General features: G+C 49.6%; 2 protein-coding genes across 4 annotated transcripts in view; one reads left to right on the forward strand and one right to left on the reverse strand.

The window, feature by feature from the left end:
• WWC1 (WW and C2 domain containing 1) overlaps positions 1 to 1,702 on the reverse strand; it is a 151,553-nt gene extending 149,851 nt beyond the window's left edge. For 2 of the 3 annotated variants that reach the window (XM_082724115.1, XM_082724114.1), the window contains exon 1: positions 1,569 to 1,700. In XM_082724115.1, the coding sequence (XP_082580241.1) occupies positions 1,569 to 1,687 (119 nt within the window). In that variant the 5' untranslated portion in view covers positions 1,688 to 1,700. Of the gene's footprint in view, positions 1 to 1,568 lie in introns of all 3 variants that reach the window. The other variant, XM_082724116.1, reaches the window with a different exon arrangement.
• On the forward strand, positions 1,688 to 21,166 carry LOC309861311 (uncharacterized protein). Its single transcript, XM_082724122.1, has 4 exons — positions 1,688 to 2,469; positions 3,760 to 3,913; positions 4,657 to 4,758; positions 20,296 to 21,166. Exon 1 carries the CDS (start codon positions 1,797 to 1,799, stop codon positions 2,328 to 2,330), a length of 534 nt encoding a protein of 177 aa, XP_082580248.1. The 5' UTR covers positions 1,688 to 1,796; the 3' UTR covers positions 2,331 to 2,469; positions 3,760 to 3,913; positions 4,657 to 4,758; positions 20,296 to 21,166.
• The last annotated feature ends 733 nt before the right edge of the window (positions 21,167 to 21,899 follow it).

The raw sequence follows: 21,899 nt of genomic DNA on the forward strand, positions 1-21,899 counted from the left end.
AGAATTCTTCTATTAGTCCTTCCATTCCAAGCAAACAATTAATCTGACAAACAGGGAACCTGGGGCTCAGAGGTTAAAGCAGCTTGCTCATGGGATGCTTCCTTTAGCAAAAAAAATTTCTCTTCCAAGGCCACCTGGCTGGCTCAGTTGGTAGAGCCCACGAATCCCAATCTTGGGCTAGTGAGTTCAAGGCCCACACTGGGCATAAAGCTTTCTTTTCTTGATTTCTCTTCCAGGTTACATTAATGAGACATCCCGTGTGGTACTGAGAATAAAGCACATAAATGTTAAATGAATGAACTTAAAGTGCTCACAGAAACTACTTGGAATCTCAACTCAAATTTTCTTTCTGCCTCTTTTTTTAAAGCCTCACCTTGCTACACACCCCATCTTGGACTTCTGGGACCTCAATCCCAACCCCGCCAGATGAAGGGTCCAAAAAATTCACCTCTATGGCTTTACAGGCACCTGATACCCAAGGTCGCGATGACGAGGTGAAAATTCCACATTCCTAAGACAGTAGGACCACAAACCAAGACAATAAGGACAAGGCAATCTCAGAAGGTGGTCCTCTCCACCCCTACCCCCAGGGGGCACCCCAGGATATGCATGGGGATGGTATGTGTAAAGAAATGCCAAGCAATCAAAACCGGGAGAAAGTCTGGAAGCTAAGAACCACACCAGTCATCTCATCTCAGACTCCACCTGTCTCAGCACGCGCGCGCGCGCGCGCACACACACACACACACACACACACACATCCCGTGCTACAGTCAGTTTGGTGCCCACCAAGGTCACGACGCGCTGGTACACGGCTGAGGAGCTCTGGCCCCTCAGGAAGAAAGGGAGGAGAACGAGGTGATGGGCTGGGCTTTGCGGGAGGCCTCTCACCTCCATCTGCATCCTAAGAGCTTCCAAGTTGCTGTAAGATTCCTGGAGAACCAATCTTCCCCATCAGCCCTCCCCCGCTCCTTCCTTTCCTTCCCACTCCCGGCCTCCAGGCCCCCTGGCTGCTCCTGCGCTCTTCTCAGAACCTCCCAGGCACCTGTCAAAAACCACACTCCGGCCTGCCTTCCCCTCTGCCTAGTGTCCTTCTTCCTCCAGCAGTTTCCCCCTGGATCCTGGGTCCCAACTACCCCCTCCTAACCAGATGCTTCCCCATCTCCCCCCATCTGCCCGGGAAAGACTCCCCCGGAAGCCCCAGAATCACTCGGCTAGGTTGCTTCCCCCGCCCCCGCCCGACCTCTTCCTAAAGGGGGCGGAGGGGGCGGGGCTAGAGCTTAAGGTCAAAACTCCGTGCAGGTGCCGGCTGGGGCCTAAGCCCTCCAAGCGGGTGGCGATGGGACTGCGTGGGCCAACCCACTGGCCGTCCTCTCCTCCCAGCAGCCCACCCCAGCAGGAGCAGCGCCCCAGACGGCGGGGGGTTGGGGAGGGGGCGGCAAACTAAAGACAGCGCAAGAGGCTCACAGAGTTCCCTTGCACCCCCGGCCCAGTCCCGGCTGGTGGTCCCCGGGGCAGGAGGGGGCCCAGGCCGGAACGCGAGGTGTGCGGGCTCCCCGGGGTCCTACCTGTCCCGCGGATCGATCCAGCTGGTGGTGCGGCTCGTGTGATCTATGTAGTAGACCTTGCCGTCGAAGTCGCGCGCCTCCTCCCAGCCCTCCGGCAGGGGCAGCTCCGGCCGGGGCATCTTCCCGAGCGCGGCCCGCGCTCCCCCATGCAGCTCCCGGTCGCCGCGGGGGCCCCCGGCTCAGCGGCTCCGGCCGGCCGTACTCAGCCCGGGCGGCCGCCGAGGCACCATGATGGGGGTGGGGTGGCGCCCGCGGACTGGGGGCCCTAGTGGGGGCCGGCCGCGGTGGCGCCGCGGTCCATGCGGCCCTGAGGCTCCGACCCGGCGCTGCCCGCTGCTCCCGCCACCGGCCTCTCACGCTGCCATGTGCGCCCGCAGCGGCGCGGTGCGGGCCCGGGGACGCGCCCGGCCGGCGGGACAGAGCGAGCCGAGCGCAGCTGCCGCCTGCCCTCCTCCGCCGCGCTGCGCGCTGCGCCCTCCACGCCGCCGCCTGCAACCACCGCCTCCTCCTCTTCCTCCCCCTTGGCCGGGCGCCGTCGCCACTCTCCGCTGCGGCGTTCTGCGCTCTCTCGCTTTGCGACTTCTGCCTCCGCCAGGTGCGGCTCGGGCGGTGCAGGTAACCGCGCTGCCCCGGAAACAGGAGGCGGAGCGCTGGGCGCCTGGGTTCCCAGGTCCCCTCCCCGCGCCCAGCGCTGCGAGGGCGGGTCCTAGGACCCAAGACGCGCCCCCTCGTGGGACAGTCCGAACCGCCGGCCGCCCCTAGGCCGCCCCTGCCAGGGGAAAGGGAGACCACCCCTTACCTGGATCCCCGACGCGGACTGGATCCCCAGGTGACTGGAGCAAGAACCGCTACGCCCCTGCTTCCCAACGCTCCTGGCTCTGCACCTCGCTTCTAAGTACAGGTGGCCCCAAATCTTACAACTCCCCACTTCTCTTTTATGTAGAATCACGAGTCAGGCAAGAAGTGGTTAAATGGAAACATTCTTGCGATTCAGGGAACATAAGTTTTCCTGGATCTCTGATCCCTTCCCCCAACACACGCACCATCTGTCTCCCTCTCATTCCATTCTTCTCCCCATGTTGTTTCACCATCCCCCACCCCCACCCCCGTGTTTGCTAATGTAGCTGGCTCTCCTCTGGGTCCCTAAAATTAGGAGTGCATACTATGAATCCCCTCCCCCCGGGACGACTTCCAAGGGGTGTCAGGGGAAGCATTTTGTAAAGTAATAGGAATGATGGACTTGTTAAATAGCCCGTCCCAGGCTGTGGGCTCCAGCTTCACAAGCGGTTCTGTCCTGTGATACTTTGAGATAGGTATGTTATGGATTTGGGGGAAGAAGAAACAAAGCAAAATCACATTTTGAAAAAAATTAGAAGAAATTTTAAAATCAGATAGCGTTTCTTGAGAAATTAAAAATATGTAATTAAATATAAAAAGTTGGCATGACTATAGCTAGCTCGTCTGTGTTTCCTGAATGTGTGTTTAACCACTTTTGCCCTGGGTATGTGGCAGGAACCTGGCTGGGAGGAATGGAGCCCAGTGCAGTGTATCCTCTTGTCTGAGACCCTCAGTCTCCCAGAGGAGCCAGCATCCTGTGCTGTATGGGCCAAAGTGTGCTGAGCAAGGGAAGGAATCCCATGTTTGTGGGCTCATTTTCTCTTAATAGATAAGACCCACTAAGGCAGTTCCTTACCTCCAAATGCCTTCTGCAAAGTCAGTTACTTCCCTGAGGCCTGACCTAGGGCTTCGTCTTTAGCCCTTCCTACCCACCTTCATTCCACAGATGCCATGCACGGGAGTTCAGAATCATGGGCTCAGACTGGCTCACAACACCCAAAAGTAGGAGTTCCCCACCCTTTTAAGGAGGATTCCCATAGCCTTCATCATGTCCTCTGCTTGGGCCAAGCTTTCACAATATAAAATCCTATTATAGATTAGAGTAATAGCTCAAAAGCAAAGCCAGCATGGTGTTGGGTGCTTTACACACATGATCTTATATAATCCTCAAGGAAACCCTCTGGAGTAGGGCACACTTATACCCATTTTACTGATGAGAAAACTGAGACTCTAAGATGCTATATTATTGGCAAGGGATATAGAACCAGTAAGTAGACTCAGGTCTACTTGATTTCGGCACTTAACCACTAACCTATACTTTCTTTTCTTTTCTTTTTTTTAAATTATGCTGCAGTTCCCATACCTACCGTAATCTGGATCTGGAACACTGTGGATGGTGATGAATGCTTGTCTCTTTTGATGCTTGCTTCATAAGTATTCTGCTAAGAAGCAGGAGCTCTGGAAACTGTTTGGGGGCCACATCTGCCCTGTTTTCTCCCAGTGTTACCGTGAGTAACTTGCTTAACCAAAGTCTCAAGTCTTAGGTCTGAAAACCATCCCATAGATTACACAGGGCTTGTTTTAATGGCTCCAGGAGATGAGAAATATAGAAGGCTTGGCACTCAGTGGTAAGCCATCACCTCGGGGGCCTCATTGTGGTACATTAGGAGTGCCAAGCCTGGCAGCAAGCATGCCCCTATGAAATTGGAATCAATGAAGTCTTTTCTGTTCCAAAACACAAACCTGTGGTGTCCTTTGCCTTCTTGAAAATTGGGCGTGGTTGCTTGTGACAATCCTCCCAACTGCTGATTTCCTTTTTGTCGTCTCTTGCAACCCAACCTTCTCACTGGTTGGTGTTTGTTGTGAAGGGAAACATGTTGGAGACTGTTAAATTCAGCTTGCTTTTTAAGCCCAGGTGCCCAAGCCCTGGGATTTTCCCTTTTTCTTTGGGCTTTGAGACGTGAGCAGGGGAGCAGGAAAGAGAGACCATAATAGAAAGTAACTCCTTAAAGCCTTCATCTGCTTTTGAGTCCTGACTACCTCCATCAAACCCGCCCCCAACAAAAGAATCCTAGGTTATCTCCCAGAAGCGGCAAGCAGGGTGAGGTAATAAAACAGATGACTGCTTGCCCCATGTGATGGCGGGTGAATCATCCCCAGGCATTCTCCAAGGCTGAGGACAAACGTGAAAGGGATTAAAGGTAAAACCAGCTCAGCCACGAGATAGGGCGAGCTGGACATTATTCTACAGGTGACTGAACTGCAGGAATGTGAACTGAAGACAAGAAGCCCAGCCTCTCCCGGCCTTCCTGTTGGGGCCGCCGTGTCTTGCTGCCCATGAGCTGAGCTGGAGGTATGGCCGGTACTGGAGCTAAGCAGAAGTGACCAAAGGACAAGCCTTTCCTCATTCGCTTTCACCTCCAGGGGGCCCATAGGAAATACCTGAGCCTGGCACAGGTCGCCTTGTTTTTGTTTTTGTTTTTAAGATTTTATTTATTTAGTTGACAGACAGAGATCACAAATAGGCAGAGAAGCAGGCAGAGAGAGAGGAGGAAGCAGGCTCCCCGCTGAGCAGAGAGCCTGACACGGGGCTCAATCCCAGGACCCTAAAGATCATGACCCGAGCCGAAGGCAGAGGCTTAACCCACTGAGCCACCCAGGTGCCCCTTGCCTTGTTTTTTTTTTTTACAAGAGACGCCCACTTAAATCCTTTCCCCCACTGTATGAGCAAAGAAGAAAGGCCAGTTTGCACACATGTGTTTCAAACATTTCAGAGTGGCAAGGTAACATTTCATGAAGATGTCAAGGAGGAGAAATTAAGCTTTAAAAAAAAAAAAAGGAACAGACATATTAGCAATAGAGTAGTTTCTTGTTCGAGTCTACATTCTTCAAGGAAAATGGAGGCTGTGAAGACTTCTGCTGAGATTTTTCTTCCGACTCCATGCACGTACCTCCCTACCCCATGCTGTCCCTCCCACACATCTCAGACAAGGCACACAGTTCCGTTTCCATGATTGAGTCCAGAATGTCCTTTTTCTATAGCCATGCATTATTTGAGGTTCATAACTGGGCCCATGGACTGTTCTTTTCAATGATGGGAAAACATGCCCTAAGCCAGAGAAAATTAGGATAGAAGAAACCTTAGCATTATGAGAGGCAAAACAGAAGAGATGGCTTTTTAATCTACTTCTGGGTCCTCAGTGCTTAATACGGTGCATGAAAATAAACTGATATAAGTCTGGCACAGCCTCCTCACTTTACAGGTAGGTGGAGTGTCTATGACTAATGACTCATTGCCCTGGCTCTTACTAGTCCCATTTTATGGATGTGTAAACTGAGACTCCAAGAAGTGAAGTGAATTTCTTACAGTGACATAGTAAATAATAGAGCCAAGATTCCCACTCAGCTCCTTCCAGTAAGTAGGTTTTAGCTTCTAAATTCACAGCGATATGGGCTCTAGAGTGCCAGTGAAGGAGGAACTTCAAGACAGAGGAATATCCAGATTATTTGGAACTCCTGCTTTCGTTTGGATTGCTTATCTGCTTGGCGTAGTTGGAGGTGGGAGGGGGCATGCTGCGGTCATAGCTGAGTTTACAATGAGAGGACAGGGTTGAGGTGGGGGTTCTGACTTCTAAAGCTGAATAGAGACCAACATGATTCTTGACCTCCACTAGTGCCATGGATGAGACCCATCTGGGGAGTTAGGTATCAGGGGGTTCAATAGGCTAAGCTTTCTCCATGGAACGAGGAGCACTTTTCTCCCTAGGCTGCTTGCCTCTCTCCCCCCACCCCCGGACTTACCCCCCAACCTTGTTTGTTCATTTATTAACTGAACTGGATTTCTTCTTGACAGGGGGCTACCACAGGGCTGGTAGGAGAGGCTTTGATTCTCCCATGCAAGAGTCTTCTGGGTACTGGGGGCTGGGAACTGTTGAGTCTTTCACCCGGGGATGAGGAAATGAATTATGAACCGAAGGAGGAGGTGGAGAAGAAATCTCACTTTCAGGGGTAGGGTGGGGATGTGGAGAGGAGAAAGAAAGTAAGTGTGAGCAGAGGGAGGGAGTTCCTGCTGAGGGGTGCTTTCCGCTACCCCCACCCCAGCAGCAGCAGAGGAGCCCTGGTGGGAAATGGGTGGGGGTGCCAGTGCCATACCCAGCGGGCTGGCTGAAAGGAGCCTCGGGTATTTATAGAGCTTGCATCACCATGGTACCCAGGCTCTGAAATAAAACTCCGGCCCAACTGCTTAGAGACGGGTGTAATGAAGGGCTCTTTACCTGTCCAGTGCTTGCCGTTTGATGCCTCATTCTCCGAATTTTAGATGAGCAATCTCTGTGAATTTAGTAAGACACTAGCAAGAAGAGTGTAAGGTTGGGGCGCAAACCCAGATAAATTGCCTCAGCAGGGGGGCTGGGTGGTGCAGTGGGAAATACATTGGTGTGGGTGGGGATGAAGAAGCCCGTGCATGAAACTTTGCATCTTGGTCAGTGTGTGACTTTCGGCATGAGACTCTGCCTCCTTAAGCCTCAGTTTCCCCGTTTGTAAAATGAGAGCAACAATACCCACCTCACTGTCAACATGTGACAACTAAATGAGATGCTGTAGATGAAGTGCAGGCTCAGCCCCCTGGAACATGGGGTGGGGGTGGGGATCTCTGTGTATCAGATCATGGGGGAAGCCCTCAGGACACAGGGCTTTGATCCCATGGACCTTAAGTTTAGCAGTCGTGAGCTACACTATACAAGTCAGCAAATGAAATATTTGCACATTGTGGTCAATAACAAGGTGGGGGGAATGGTGCAATGATAAAATTTAATAGTGCGGGGATTGGTAGAAAATCTACTTTTGGCAGGGACAGAGGAGAAAGCCCTTCTGAAGAAGTGACATTTATGCAGAAAGCTGAGGTAGCCAGCAATGGGAAGAGGCAAGGAATGTGCATTCCAGGCTATGGGAGCAGCAGGAAGAAAGACCCTGAAGATTTAGTGTGTTCAACACACCAAGAAAATCTGTTTCCATTCCACTAAAAACCACAGGAGGTTGTTTCCACAAGGTAAATCCAAGCTAGGAGGTGGTCACCCTGAAATCATGCAAGTTTCTCTGACCTCATGGCTTCCCACACTGCCATTGTCACCTGATCCAGGCTGAACAGAGAGACCTATCTCTCCAGCCCTGGTTACTCAGCTACCATAAGTAGTAGCCATCAAAGGTCTGAGACAGCCTAGTAAAGCTTGGATACTTTGTTTACTGGGTCTTTAGTTTTCAGAAGCTGAATTTTGGGGGTATCTGGATGGCTCAGTCAGGTTAAGTGGCTGCCTTTGGCTCAGGTGGTGATCCCAGGGTCCTGGGATGGAGTCTTGTGTCAGGATCCCTACTCAGCAGGGAATCTGCTTGTCTCTCTCCCTTTGACTCTCCTCCCTGCTTGTGCTCTCTCTGTCTCAAATAAATAAAATCTTAAAAAAAACAAAAACAAACAAACAAACAAAAAACCCACCAAAACTTAATTGTGTGTCTTGGCATGGATTTCTTTGGGTTTATCTTGTTTGGGGTTCACTAAGCTTCTTGAATTTTCAGTTTGATGATTCCTGTCAAAGACGGGAACTTTTCAGCCATTATTTCTGATTCTTTTTACAGTCTCACCTTTTCTCCTCTCTTTCCGGGACTCCCATCTTTTATTATATTTCCTCAGTTCCCTGGGGCTCTGTTCTCTCCCCACACCTCACCAGTCTATTTTCTCTCTGTTGTTCAGATTAGGCCATGCCTATTGTTCTCTTTTCCACATCACTGATTCTTTCCTCTGTCCCCTTCTTTCTCTTCTTGAACCCAGCCTCTGAACATTTAATTTTAATTTTTTTTTTTTTTTTTTTTTAGGATTTTATTTGAGAAAGAGAGAGAGAATATAAGCAGGAGGAGTGGCAGAGGAAGAAGGAGAAGTGGGCTCCCTGATGAGCTGGGAGCCTGATGTGGGGCCTGATGCAGAGTTTGATCCTAGGACCCTGGGACCTTGACCCAAACCCAGGGCACTTAACTGACTGAGCCACCCAGACACTCCCATTTTAATCGCTAAAATTTTCATTTCAAACCTTTCCATTTGGTTCTCCTTTATTTCTTTGCTGAGGCTTTCTGTTTCTTTCATTTTGTGTCAACTGTATTTATCATTACTCATTGAAGCATTTTTTATTGTGATGCTTTAAAATTTTTGTCAGAAATTCTAATTTTAGTGCTGGCATCTATTGATTGTCTTTTTTTTTCCATTCAGCTTGAAATGTCCCTAGTTCTTGGTATGATGAGTGATATGTATTTATTTAATTTTTAAGTGGGCTCAATGACTAGTTTAGGGCTTGAAGTCACGACCCTGAGATTGAGAGTCACATGCTTTACTGACTAGGCTAGCCAGGCACCCTGATGAGTAATTTTTCTATTATACTGGGCATTTTTCTATTATACTCTGAGACTTGTATCTCATGTAAACTGGTTTTTGCTGGCTTTCTCTGATACCGTTCCAGCCGGGGTGGGGAATGGTCGCAGGTGGTGGGGAGATATGACATCCTATTACTGCTGGGTAGAGGTGGAAGTCCAAATTCCCACTTGGTCTTATTGACACCAGGGGGATACACTTTGGCCTCTCTGGCACAATCCTAGGAGGTTATTGGGGTTCCTCATGAAAGCCTCTTAAACATGGTTGTTTGGGATTACTTCTTGGCCTTTGTTAGTATGACTGAAAGTAGGGCCACAGTTTTTCTCTGTGGCTAGAGAAAGATGTTAAAAAAAAAAAAAAAAGCTACAGTAAGATGGCTGTTGTCTAAAAGATTTCTGTGTGCTAGTCTGCCCCTTTTCTGGTCTTCCGGCTAACTTTTGTTGAACATTTTTTATCTGGACCAATTGACATTTCTGAGCTTTTGGTTTCTCTAGCACTCAATCTGGGATGTGTGAGACAAAAAGAAAATCCAGGGAACTCATATGTCATTCCTCAGGTCCTGAGGTCCCTAACCATCTGCCTCCTTTTCTGCACTTTGGGTCTTCTTACCTTTGTTTTCTGTATAGTGTCCAAAGATCTTGGTTTTACTTAGTCTAAAGAAAAGGGAAAAGTTTGCCTTTTTTATTTTTTTTATAATTTTATTTTTTTATAAACATATAATGTATTATTAGCCCCAGGGGTACAGGTCTGTGAATCGCCAGGTTTACACACTTCACAGCACTCCATAGCGCATACCCTTCCCAATGTCCATAACCCCACCACCCTCTCCCTACTTCCCTCCCCCCGGCCACCCTCAGTTTGTTTTGTGTCATTAAAAGTCTCTTATGGTTTGTCTCCCTCCTGATTTCATCCTGTTTCATTTATTCTTTTCCTACCCCCCAAACCCCCAACGTTGCATCTCCACTTCCTCATATCAGAGAGATCATATGATAGTTGTCTTTCTCTGATTGACTTATTTTGCTAAGCATAATACCTTCGAGTTCCATCCACATCGTCGCAAATGGTAAGATTTCATTTCTTTTGATGGCTGCATAGTATCCCATTGTATATATATACACCACTTCTTCTTTATCCATTCATCTTTTGAAGGACATCTAGGTTCTTTCCATTGTTTGGTTATTGTGGACATTGCTGCTATAAACATTCGGGTGCAGGTGCCCCTTCGGATCACTACGTTTGTATCCTTAGGGTAAATACCCAGTAGGGCAATTGCTGGATCATAGGGTAGCTCTATTTTCAACTTTTTGAGGAACCTCCATGCTATTTTCCAGAGTGGCTGCACCAGCTTGCATTCCCACCAACAGTGTAGGAGGGTTCTCCTTTCTCTGCATCCTCACCAGGATCTGTCATTTCCTGACTTGTTAATTTTAGCCATTCTGACTGGTGTGAGGTGGTATCTCATTGTGGTTTTGATTTGTATTTCCCTGATGCCGAATGATGTGGAGAACTTTTTCCGTGTGTCTATTGGCCATCTGGATGTCTTCTTTGCAGAAATATCTGTTCATGTCCTCTGCCCATTTCTTGATTGGATTATTTGTTCTTTGGGTATTGAGTTTGCTAAGCTCTTTATAGATTTTGGACACTAGCCCTTTATCTGATATGTCATTTGCAAATATCTTCTCCTATTCTGTTGGTTGTCTTTTGATTTTGTTAACTGTTTCCTTTGGTGTGCAAAAGCTTTTGATCTTGATGAAGTCCCAGTAGTTCATTTTTGCCCTTGCTTCCCTTGCCTTTGGCAATATTCCTAGGAAGAAGTTGCTGTGGCTGAGGTTGAAGAGGTTGATGACTGTGTTCTCCTCAAGGATTTTGATGGATTTCTTTCTCACATTGAGGTCCTTCATCCACTTTGAGTCTGTTTTCATGTGTGGTGTAAGGAAATGGTCCAATTTCATTTTCCTGCGTGTAGCTGTCCAATCTCACCATTTGTTGAAGAGGCTGTTTTTTTCCATTCGACTTTCTTTCCTGCTTTGTCGAAGATTAGTTGACCATAGAGTTGAGGATCTATTTCTGGGCTCTCTATTCTGTTCCATTGATCTATGTGTCTGTTTTGTACCAGTACCATGCTGTCTTGATGATGACAGCTTTGTAATAGAGCTTGAAGTCTGAAATTGTGATGCCACCAACTTTGACTTTCTTTTTCAATATTCCTCTAGTTCGATATAATTTTTAGGATTAATTGTTCCATTTCTTTGAAAAACATGGATGGGATTTTGATAGGGATTGCATTGAATGTGTAGATTGCTTTAGGTAGCATAGACATTTTCACAATATTTGTTCTGCTAATCCATGAGCATGGAACATTTTTCCATTTCTTTGTGTCTTCCTCAATTTCTTTCATGAGTACTTTATAGTTTTCTATATTCTATTTTTCTGGAAGCAGAAGTTGATGGATTACTGCGAGCCAAGAAAATTCAATGTGTCTAATTCACCCCTTTTCCTCAAGTTTGTTTTTCCTCCTCTGTTCCTCCTCCCAGTTCCTCCTCCTCTCTTTTACGTCCCTATCTCCATTCATGTTGCTTACAGTCATCTAAGTAGGAAGCTGAGGATTCTGCATTCATGGCCTTCCATACTTTCTTCTTCTTCTTCTTCTTTTTTTTTTTTTTTTTTTTTGACCTAAGCCCTGGCTCAGGCCCTTTTGTGTGATTCTTGTTATTTGAATAGTGTTCTTAACTGATCTCATGACTTGGATTCTCACCAATCTTTGCCCTTCCAGAATACTTCCTAGTCTTTGCAAAGTGAGTGTCCACGGGTACATTCTTTAGAATTAAACTGAATATAAGCAAATACATTTGGAAAATGTTGGCTTTAACAAAGAGACTTCCTCACTGTAGGACTCCTCAAGACTTTCAGTGTACCTATATATCCACAGTGAAAAGTCAAGAAAATGGTATAGAATTGCCCAATCTTATTTGACTAAAATATTGTTTTTCTTCATGAGGCATCTCTGGGATACAGTAATCTATAGCAGAGGTTGGCAAATGTTTTCTATACAGAACCAGATAATAAATATTTTCGGCTTTGCAAGCCATATGGTCTCTGTTGAAACTACTCACCTCTTCTATTATAGCAGGAAGCAGCCATGGACTATGTGTAAACAAGTGGCTGTGTGCCAAAAAAACTTTATTTACAAAACAGACCTCTGGCCCACAGGCTTTAGTTTACCCAACCCTGTTCTAAAACATTTTTTAATTACAAAGAGCTCAGTATCATCCTAGACTTATCTCTTTTTTTAATTCCCTGTGTACATTCTACCTTCAAGAGCCTTGGATCCTGTCTCGGAAGTATGTATCTGTTGCTGTCTCCATCTGCACTTGTTCTGCTTTTTCTTTCTTCCTTTCTTTCTTTCTCTCTCTCTTTTTTTAAGTAGGCTCTATGCTGGGTGTGACACCCAATGTGGGGCTCAAACTCACAACCCTGAGATCAAGGCCTGAGTTTCGATCAAGAGTTGGGTGCTTAGCCAACTGAGCCACCTGGGCGCCCCACCACTTGTGCTACTTTGGATGCAGGCCACCATTGCCAGCACTGAATACAGCCTTCAGGTGGCCTTTCTCTGCCCACTTATCTGATCCTTCTGTGGAATGTGCCAGAACACCTTCTGTTAACCCCTCAGTGGCTTTTCACTGGTCTTAAGAGAAAGTCCCAGCAACTTAGCGTGTATTGTAGGGCCCAGCCTGGGCTGCCCCAGTGCATGCTTCCAGTCTTGGTTCCATGCCTCCTGTCCTTACACTGTGGGACTGAGCTTGCGTATGTGGCTCACACACGCGTGCTCTTCAGCTATTTCTCAGAATACTCTTCCTTTGTCTTCAGCTGCAAGATTCACCTTCAGCTGGCAGCTTAGATGTGCCTTCCTTCCTCACTGTCCAAGGTTGGGTTATATGTCCCTCTATTTACTTTATCCTTTAGAGATCTAGCCTCATTCTTTTCTTTCTGTCTCCTCTCCCCAACCCTTTCTTCTAGCTGGACCATAAACCCTGTGAGGACAGGGTTTTAGTTCCCCCACCCCATTCCCAGTGCCTAAAATAGGCCCGGCACACACTGACCCCAGCATGTGCTAGAAGACATACCTGATCAGGACCTAAGACTCCCTGACACCACTTTTTAACCATTCTTCCTCCTTGTAGGGAGCAGATGGCATTAATCTGTTGGAAGAATTAGGAGCCCATATGCCCCTGTAAGAAATAATTTGCCCATCTGTGGTGAGGAATGAGAATGCAGCATCCAAGGGTCCTTATGGAAGGTTTTTCTTTTTAGTTTGAGTCTGAAGGTTCTTTCTCAAAAGCCTTTATTTGAGAGCTCTTTGGTTTTCTTTACAGAGTTCTATATCATCAAATCATGAGGAAGAAGCCAAATGCAATGATACATGAGTGTATCCTGGAGTAATTAAAAAAAAAAAAAAGCTACAGAGGGCATCCTTGGGACAATTGGGTAAATGTGAGCATGGACTATATTTTAGACAATATTACATCAACATTAAGTACCTCATGAGTGGTCACAGTACTGTAGTTCTGTAGAAGGATAACCCTTGTTTTCCGGAGGCAGAGATGGGACCATGAAGGGAGGAGTGTTGTGATGTCTATAACTTACATTCAAACTGTTTGGCAACCATTTGAGCAGTTCAGAGGGAGGGAAGGAGGGAGAATGCAAGTATGGCAAAAATGTTCATAAGTAAACAATAATATCGAAGGTACAGGGGTTTATATTTTCTTCAACTCTCCTGTCACTTAGCACAGCACCTGGCATGGAATACACCCAATAAATGTTGGCTGAACTGCAAGAACAGCTACTGGGTGGCCTAAAAGTGTGCCCTGCGTTGCTTAAGATGATCTCTTGCCTTCCTATCTATGGACTTCTGATATTGGACCTTGAGCAGCTTTGTAACTGAGAACCAGCCAACAGTTCTCTCTCTCCTGCTGAGCCAACTGGTCTGAGCTCCAAATGTATTTCATATAAATTAACATTTTTTATAGTAAGTCTTTATAAAGGACAACAAACAAAGATAGGGAAGAGATTTGCCCATTATATTCCAAATTAGAGAAAAGAAATATGGGTTTAGATGTGACTGTGGGTCACAATTTCTGACCCAGAGTAAGGATAGAGACCCTTTCCAGATCATCTCCTTGGCCAGCTCCCTGGATGTCCCTTTAAGAGCTCAGCAGCAGGTGCCATGCAGCCCCTCTGATGTCTACCTTCTGATCCAGCTCAGGGACTGAAATTGCTTGGAAGGCTGAAGACTTGCACCTGCATGGAATTAGCAGGGGTCAGTGGGCAAGTGAAACCCCTTCTCTGGCCTCAGTCACTTGGTGTCTTCTGTTCCAGTTCATGGTGATCAAACATAAGGTCCAGCCCAGAAAGGGAAACCCATACATTTGGCAGCCCTTTAGGCAAGGGGATAGGCCTTCAGAGATTGGCCTGCCTTGTGATATGGCCACGGCCAGAGGATGGGATGAGAGCAGGCAGATGATGCTTCACTTCCAAAGTGGCTCAGCTCTGTAACCAGGGGCTTCTCTGGGGGACAACAATGAGGCAATAATAGTGGCAATTGTGGCCATTGACTGAGCGTTACCCCGTTCCAGGTGCTGATGGCGCTTCCCATATCCAGTACTCATTCTGGCCTCAACATTTAAGTAAGCCAGGATTCAGACCCAGGCCTGCCTGCCACAAAAATGGAGTGGTGTACATGAGCAATGCCCACCCAGGGAATGTCGAAGGGTCCCGTGGCACGTGGGATCTTGGTAAAGTTCTAGGTGAATGGTGACTGGTGCAGCTGCTACTGTGAGGGCGCGTGAAGAAGAAACTCCTCCCTCCACAGGTTCTCGGGCTTTGGGCTTCGCTCCAGCACCTCAGGAGAGAAACTCATTTCCAATCAGCAGGTTAATAAGTAACATGGTTGCCCCTAGGAGGGCCAAGGGTCAGCGCTATCAGTGAGCACCTCGGTTGGGCAGGGGGATTAGTGAGGGGGGTGGGAGGCAAATTCTCTCTCCCCTTGGAACCACCGGCCGCGTGGACACAGCCCTTGGCCTGGAGGGTGCTCAGCAGAGCCCTCCTGCTAGCAGGGACGCCAGGAGTACCCGCTTCCAGGTGGTGGGGAAGCTCTCCATCTGTGTGTGCATCCTGTATTGGAAGATGGAGCTAGGGCTCGCATCACAAATGGGCCTTCCGAGCCAGGAAGCTGGCAACCAGTAAGTCGGGCAAGGCCTTCGAGGAATGAATGAATGAATGTGTTTTGTGAACATCGGAGGGTCATGCACAAGTGAGTGACCGTGCTAGAGGCTAGGATTTGGCCAGGACCAGGAGCAGATCCCAAGCCTCATTCTTCAGCTTCACCTCTTGCACTGAAGGTGAGCGGGGCGACTTTGTCCCATTTCCCGGCTCCGCTTGGCTCAAGAACCCACACCTGGAATGCAGGCTGTGTGTTTTGTGCCTGGAGGGAGGGAGAGGGTGCGTCTCTGCGAGCTCTGATCTCTGTGTAGCCAATAGAGCAGGTGGCTGTGGCTGCAGAGGTCCTCTTGTGTTGCTAAATCCAACAAACAGGTGACATTCTTTTGTCCCCTTGCTGTGCCCTTCAAGAGAGATGCTGGCTTGGGAAACAAACAGTAACCCATGTGCACACACTTATTTCATCATGCTTCTCCCTCTACTCCCCCACCCTCCCATCACGAAGCGCTTAAAACTAGCCCCTGCAAAACACGCCATGTTGCACCTCTCCAGAGAGGCCAGAACAGGTTGGGGGTGTCTTAGATTGAGGGCCCCTGGGAAAGATTCCGGGCTGGAGATTGCGTGCAGGTTGTTTCCTAGAGAGTGTGCCAGGAACACCTAGGAGGGAGTGAGATCCCAGGACTGGGCACCAGGGTCAGGCAGAGGTGAAAGTCAAGCTGTGAATGGCCCAGTGGGGATGACCTCAGCCAATCCCCTTTCCAGCTCTGGAGCTGGGATAGCTCTTCACGGCTGGGGGCGGGGCGGCGGCGGTGGTGGTGGTGTCACAGGGCGGGGCACAGCCAGCCTTTGTAGCCCCTGTATTGTCCTGATGCTGTGATGACCCCGCCCCCCCCCAGGGCATGCAACCTCCCTTCAGAGAGGGCAGGGGTGGGGGTGTTTTGAAGTGTCCGCAGGCCGCATTCCAGGGCCTGGGGGGGTTGGGGGTGGGGTGGGAGGGAGGAATGAATGCCTGGGTCCCCAACAGAGGGATCTGTGCCCACTGCAGGGGGGTGGTCCCAACTGTGGCCCAAACAATGTCATTGTGAGGTGGTTAGACACACGCTTAAAATTTGGAGGAATGTACAAGACTTTCTCTTGCCGCTTCTGCCAAAGTTATTTTTAATTTTATAATGGTGCCAGGCCTGAGCTCCTGACCTTTGAGTTTCAAAGTGCCCACATCCTTGAAGTCAACCGAAAAGTTTTTTTTCAGAACTGTAGTTGACACAATGTTCTATTCGTTTCTGGTGTACATCTGAGAAAGCTTTTACCCGAGGATCTCCTTTTTCTCCTCTTTACCAAGGCACCTTGGACAATTTTGTTCTCTTTTGTTACCCCTCCCCACCACACCCCCCCCCATCCTGGAAATGGACTGCTTTCCACGGTGCGGATATCCCCACAATGTCTCATTTCAAGCCACCAGGGGGATGTCACTGAACACAGGGCTGGGAAGAGACCCACATCACAGTCTTGTGAGCAGTCCCTGCGCCTCCCAAGTTCAGGCTGTGTGGTAGGTACCTCAGGGAGAGGCAGGGTTTGAGGCCCGGAGGCAGGGCGGTGAGGCGTGCGTGTGGTTGGTAGGGAAGGGCTGTCCTGCCTTCTCTCTGTTCTTAGGAAATCCTCCCGGATCCATTGCAGGGGCTGTGTGGCCAGCAGCACAGGGGCAGAACGGGAAGGAGGAAATAAAACAGGACCCCGTCATCTCCAGTCCAAGCATTGTCCCCCAGGTGCCCCGGAAAGGTGCTCTCACGTGCAATGCTCTGACCCTCGTCATGGTCACAGTCACGCTCAGGCGTCTGCTTCTGGCTGCAGACAGAGCCTGCTGCGGCTCTGTCTCAGGAACGCTCAGGGCCTCTGCCTTCTTCTGAGCAGGGGCACCTCCTTTGGAAAGACTGACTGGTGGCAGGTCGTGGTGGAGGGGAGGGTCTGGGAGGGGAGAAGGAGAGCCACCAGTTTAGACTAGGCTCACGAACTCAGCTACCAAGTAACTCAGGGCAGAGCTTTCATCGAGTTCCAGAACCCCTGGCTTGGAGGTTGTTCCTGGGATGAATGTAGCAAGTACTGGTAGATGTCTCTTCAGGGAGAATTAGCCTGCGTAACCAGAGAGCAGAGGCTTGTTCTCTCCAAAGGCTGGGGGTCTGGAGTCAGGAAAGAGTGAGGGCAGAGGGAGTAGAGGGAGAGTGAGCTAGTGCAGTGATTCTCAACTGAGGGCGATTTCCACCCCCCTCCAAAAGACACCTGGCCACGTCTGGAGACATTCTGGGTTGTCGCAGCCAAGCAGGGAGCTGCTACTGGCACCTAGTGGGTAGAAGCCAGAACTGCTGCTAAACACCCCACATTGCACAAGCCCCACACCAGCCCACATCCCAGGGCCACCAGGCTCCAAATGTAACTGATGCCCAGATTGAGGAAACCTGCACGTGAACTGGTCTGATGGGCAGAACCTCTCCTTACGGAACATGGCTGACACTGAGGAGAAATCATGCTCCCCTTGTGCTGAAGGAGGGAGGGAGAAAGTGAAGAAGTGGGGGACATCCAGCCTCCTATACACAGTTCAGCCCAGGGAGAGGCTCTCCAGACTGGTGTTGGAAAGAGGCTTCCTGTCTTCCAGGGAAAGGGAAAGGCCCATGGTAGGTGGGCAAGAACCTGGATGTGAAGCCATAAGGGGCTGGATGAATTTTTCGCTCTTCAGATTTAATCTCTATGTTCCCAGTGCACTACTTACACTCATGTCCATGGCCTCCCTCCCAAATCCTCACCATGCTCAGTGTAGTTCTTTACCCAGCACTTCCATGTTGTATCGCTATTATTTGCTTGTGTTCCTCACTAGATCCTGAGTGGCTGTGTTTTATTCATCCTTGTATTCCCAGCACCTGGCTTTGCCAGCTAAACACCCAAGATGTGTCTGGCACTAATCATTAATAGAATGGGCAGATGTGTAATTTTAGTTTCTGTCTGGACAGTTGTCTTCCTTGGGGGACCACCCTTTCCCTCTCTTTATGGCCCTAATGGGATTGGGGCTCATTCAAGTTCTCTGTGAATTAGAGGGAGAGCCTCACTGCCATTTTCATGGACACTACAGGGATGGAGGTGAGAAGATGCCAGTAGTCATCTTTCCCACATGTGGAGAAAGCCCACCTGGGAATAAAACACACCCCAAAGGAAGCAGAACTGGAGGTGGAGCAAAGACCTCTTTTGAGTCCCTGGATCCCACCATGTCTGAAGCCACCTTCTCTTTGAACTTCCTAGTTTTTGCTTTGAGTTGGGGTTCTGTCACTTCACATCTCTAGTTTCCAGATTAATCTAGTCACGCCACCTGGGGGCAGAGCCAGGCAGTGGTCATGGTCTCCAACTCTAGCTCATGAGGTTGATTGACAGACACCGGGCAGACTTGTTCTGGCTAGGAGCCCTGTCTTTGAATAAAATCTGCCTGTATTTGTCTGAGATGACGGTGAAAATAAGGGGCTGTGGGAGGAGTGGCCTGGAAGTGGAACCAACTCGTGGTAGATTGGGAATAGGAGGAGCTCCAGCCCCCTGGGAGGGGCCTGTCTTAATGGTGTAGTCTCTGGTCACTGCCTCTCTCCAAGCTTCTCACAGGTCTCTCAGGGGGTGGCGAAGTTCAAATACCATCCATTTGTGCAAAAGGGCTTTTGAATGCATCAATGCAAGGAGATCGCTTTCACTGCCACTGGAATTGGTTCAGTGGGAGAAGGAGACCAGGGTGGGGAGCTATTGAAAAAATACAGAGGAGCAAGGGGGAGGGGGAGGATGAAGGGGATGGTTTATGTAGGTGGCCCCCTCATGTAACACTAAAGACGGGGATGGGGGGATGGGCCAGAGGAGATTCCATTCTGTTCTCACCAGGCCTGGGGACCCTGGAGCCCTGGCGAGGGCTGTGGAGCTGACTTAGGTGCTGGGGGATCACCTCCCATCACCCTTACCCTTGTAACTGAGACCCCAGAGAAAGGACCCAAGTCAAGCATTCCTAGCTCCTCTCTGGGAGGATGGCCACCGGGAAAGTCATTCCTGGAGGGTCACGGGCCTCCCATCCTTAGGGCCTGCTAGAAGAGCAAGGCCCTTTTGCTTTATGTGGCTTATGGGGTAGGAGGATGGAGGAGGCCCTGGATACTTGACTCCTTCCCAGGTCAGGCTTCAGGACTGGGATGTGTATGCAGTTAGTCTTAGGGGGAGGGGGCCTATCTTCAGTCCTCACAGGCTGAGAATAGTAGTCACTGGTGGTCGGTCAGTAGCCATCCCCACGTGCTAGGAACTAGATTGGGTGTTCATCACAACAATCCTGAGAGATGGTATTGCCCCCATTTTACAGGGGAGGAAACTGAGTCTTCAGAAGTAGTTAAGAGCCCAGGCTTAGCTAGAAAGGAGAGCAGTGGACTTTAAAGTGGAGTTTGTTTTTTTGTTTCTGGCTCTAAAGACCATAATTCAAAAATGTTCCGTTATTTTCCTTTAATAGTAGCTTACCATTCAGTATGCACTTAAGTGCAAGGCATGACAGAGGGCTTTGCATGTGAAACAGCCTGGACCAGCCGGGCGCCGCTCTCAGAAGATTTTATAGGGACGGCCGCCATCTAGTGGCCAGACTTCGAGCCCAGCATTTACCAGCATTTACGAAGTGATCAGGGGAAGGTGGGGCTTTGGGAACCAGGTGCAGTCAGTGAGGAAGAGACTAGACGGAAGGGGGGACTTGGGTGTGGGTGTGGTAGACCAGAACTCTCCTGGAAAGTCCCACCTTGGGCCCCTCAGAGGATTCCTGAAGGTAAGCCTCAGCTAGACTTCCACTTGAACCCTTCTCCTGAGGTGCTGTGTCCTTTTACCGGAGTCAGGCGGGGAGCAGGGACATTGGTATATCTGAGGCTCCCCCTGCAGAGCGGCCCCGGGTTTCAGCCCTTGGAGTTCTACCTTGTACACCCCCTGCCCCCATCTGTGAGAGAGTTCTCCAACCTTGTCCTCATTTCTGGAATAGTGTCCTGAGGAGACCTCCCTCTGCCCTCGCCCTCTCACCCCAGTTCAGGCCCTCGGCTGGGCGGGTACAGTCGGGCTGTGGCCATCTCCCAGCCTCTGCTGTGTTGGCCTCCCCCTTTTCTCCCCACTTTACTGATCGAAGGATTTCCTAGTTGTGGAGGACCCCACATCGGCCCCCTCATGGCCTGCAGGACAACGTCCAGTTTCCTGGCCTGATTTTCATTCCTGCCTCATTCTCTCCGACAGGCCCCATCCCAGGCCACGCATCTCCTGTTGGGCTCTGACCCACGTGCTTCTTAGTCCTGGCTGAACATTCTAACCACCTGGGGGAGCTTCGAAGCCTACACTTGCCCAGAACCCAGGACGTGGAGCTCATGGATGGGATTAGAAAGCCCCCAGGTGATTCTAATACGTAGCGGGGGGAGTGGTGGTGGTGCTCAGGCGTAGCCATGGTTCCAGCCTTTCTGAACTTCTCCCCAGTGGATCTGCGCATGTGTCCATCCTCCCACGTGCAGCACACACTGTCTTCCCCTCCACAAAGCCTTCTTCCAGCTTTTCTAACTGGCGTTCTCTCCCCTGGGAAGGCTCAGCACAAATGCTCTTGGAGAGAACTTGCAGTCCTCTCCTCTGGGCTTCCTATTTGTGCATCACTTCTATGGACCCTTGAACCTGCTGGGTCCCATTGCTCGGCTTGTTCTCCTCACACCTTGGACTGTGAGCTCTTGACCGTGATGGTCTGGTATGCCCAGTTTCTGACAGGGCCAGGGACAAAACTGTGCTTGGTGATGGAAGGTTGATGGATGTCCCAATGAGTGTCCTGCTCAGAGAGCCAGTCTTCATGTAGCTGAGACCTTCACCCTTCCAAATGCTGGCCTTTCTGAAGAGCCCTGGAGGCTGTGAGGCAGGGTTTCACACGGGGTGTACATGTTCACGCTCCCCAGGCCTGGGAGAGGGGAGGGGGCCACGCGGAGTGGGATTTGAGGGAAGGGTTTTCTCCCTCCTCCCAACCCCTGCATAAAAATCTCTCCTATATGGTGGAAGGCTCAGTCCTTAGTTTCCATGCTTTGAAAACCCGTGCTTGAAGCAAAGATTTAAAAATAAAACCACCTTTTCCTGAGGACTCAGCTTACATCAGTGATACATGCAATATTCCATTTAATCATCATTGCCGTCTTGTGTTCACCTGTCCTTATGGGCCGGTGAGGAAACAGAGGCTCTTGGATATTGATTTATATACCAGAGACTGCTTGGGCTCACCGATACCCCGTCTCCTCCTCCTCTGAGGATCGTAGATGATATTTTTCTGGTCTCCTTTGCAGTCCATGGATATAGGAGGGTGGAGGCAGGGGGCTCGGCCCTTCAACAGGTTGTGGTCCATTAAAAATAAAATAGTCACGGGGCACCTGGGTGGCTCAGTGGGTTAAAGCCTCTGCCTTCAGCTCAGGTCGTGGTGGTCTCAGGGTCCTGGGATCAAGCCCCGCATTGGGTTCTCTGCTTGGCGGGGAGCCTGCTTCCTCCTCTCTCTCTGCCTGCCTCTCTGCCTACTTGTGATCTCTGTCTGTCCAGTGAATAAATAAAATCTTAAAAAATAAAATTAAAAAAAAATAAAATAGTCATTCACAGGGTCTTGGATCTTTCTCCCTCAGCTCAGTGGAGAGGATGTTAAAGATTCTGAGGATCTGGAAGAGCAAGCCGCAGGATGAAAGGAGGCCGGGGCTCTGAGGGACGGCGTCAGCCGTTTCCATCACTGACCCACAGCAGACGGCTGTGTGAGTAAGAACTCAAGGATTCTGTGTTAACTTATGTTGGGTTTATCTCTTGCAGCAGCTACTGCTATGGACCCCACTGAT

This window comes from Mustela nivalis, assembly GCF_964662115.1.
Source record: "Mustela nivalis genome assembly, chromosome: 3".
In the NCBI taxonomy this organism is placed as follows: Eukaryota; Metazoa; Chordata; class Mammalia; order Carnivora; family Mustelidae; genus Mustela; species Mustela nivalis.

Bases quoted from the DNA above. Each gene is read 5' to 3' on its own strand.
- LOC309861311 (XM_082724122.1), top strand. From the start codon at position 1,797: ATGATGGGGGTGGGGTGGCGCCCGCGGACTGGGGGCCCTAGTGGGGGC.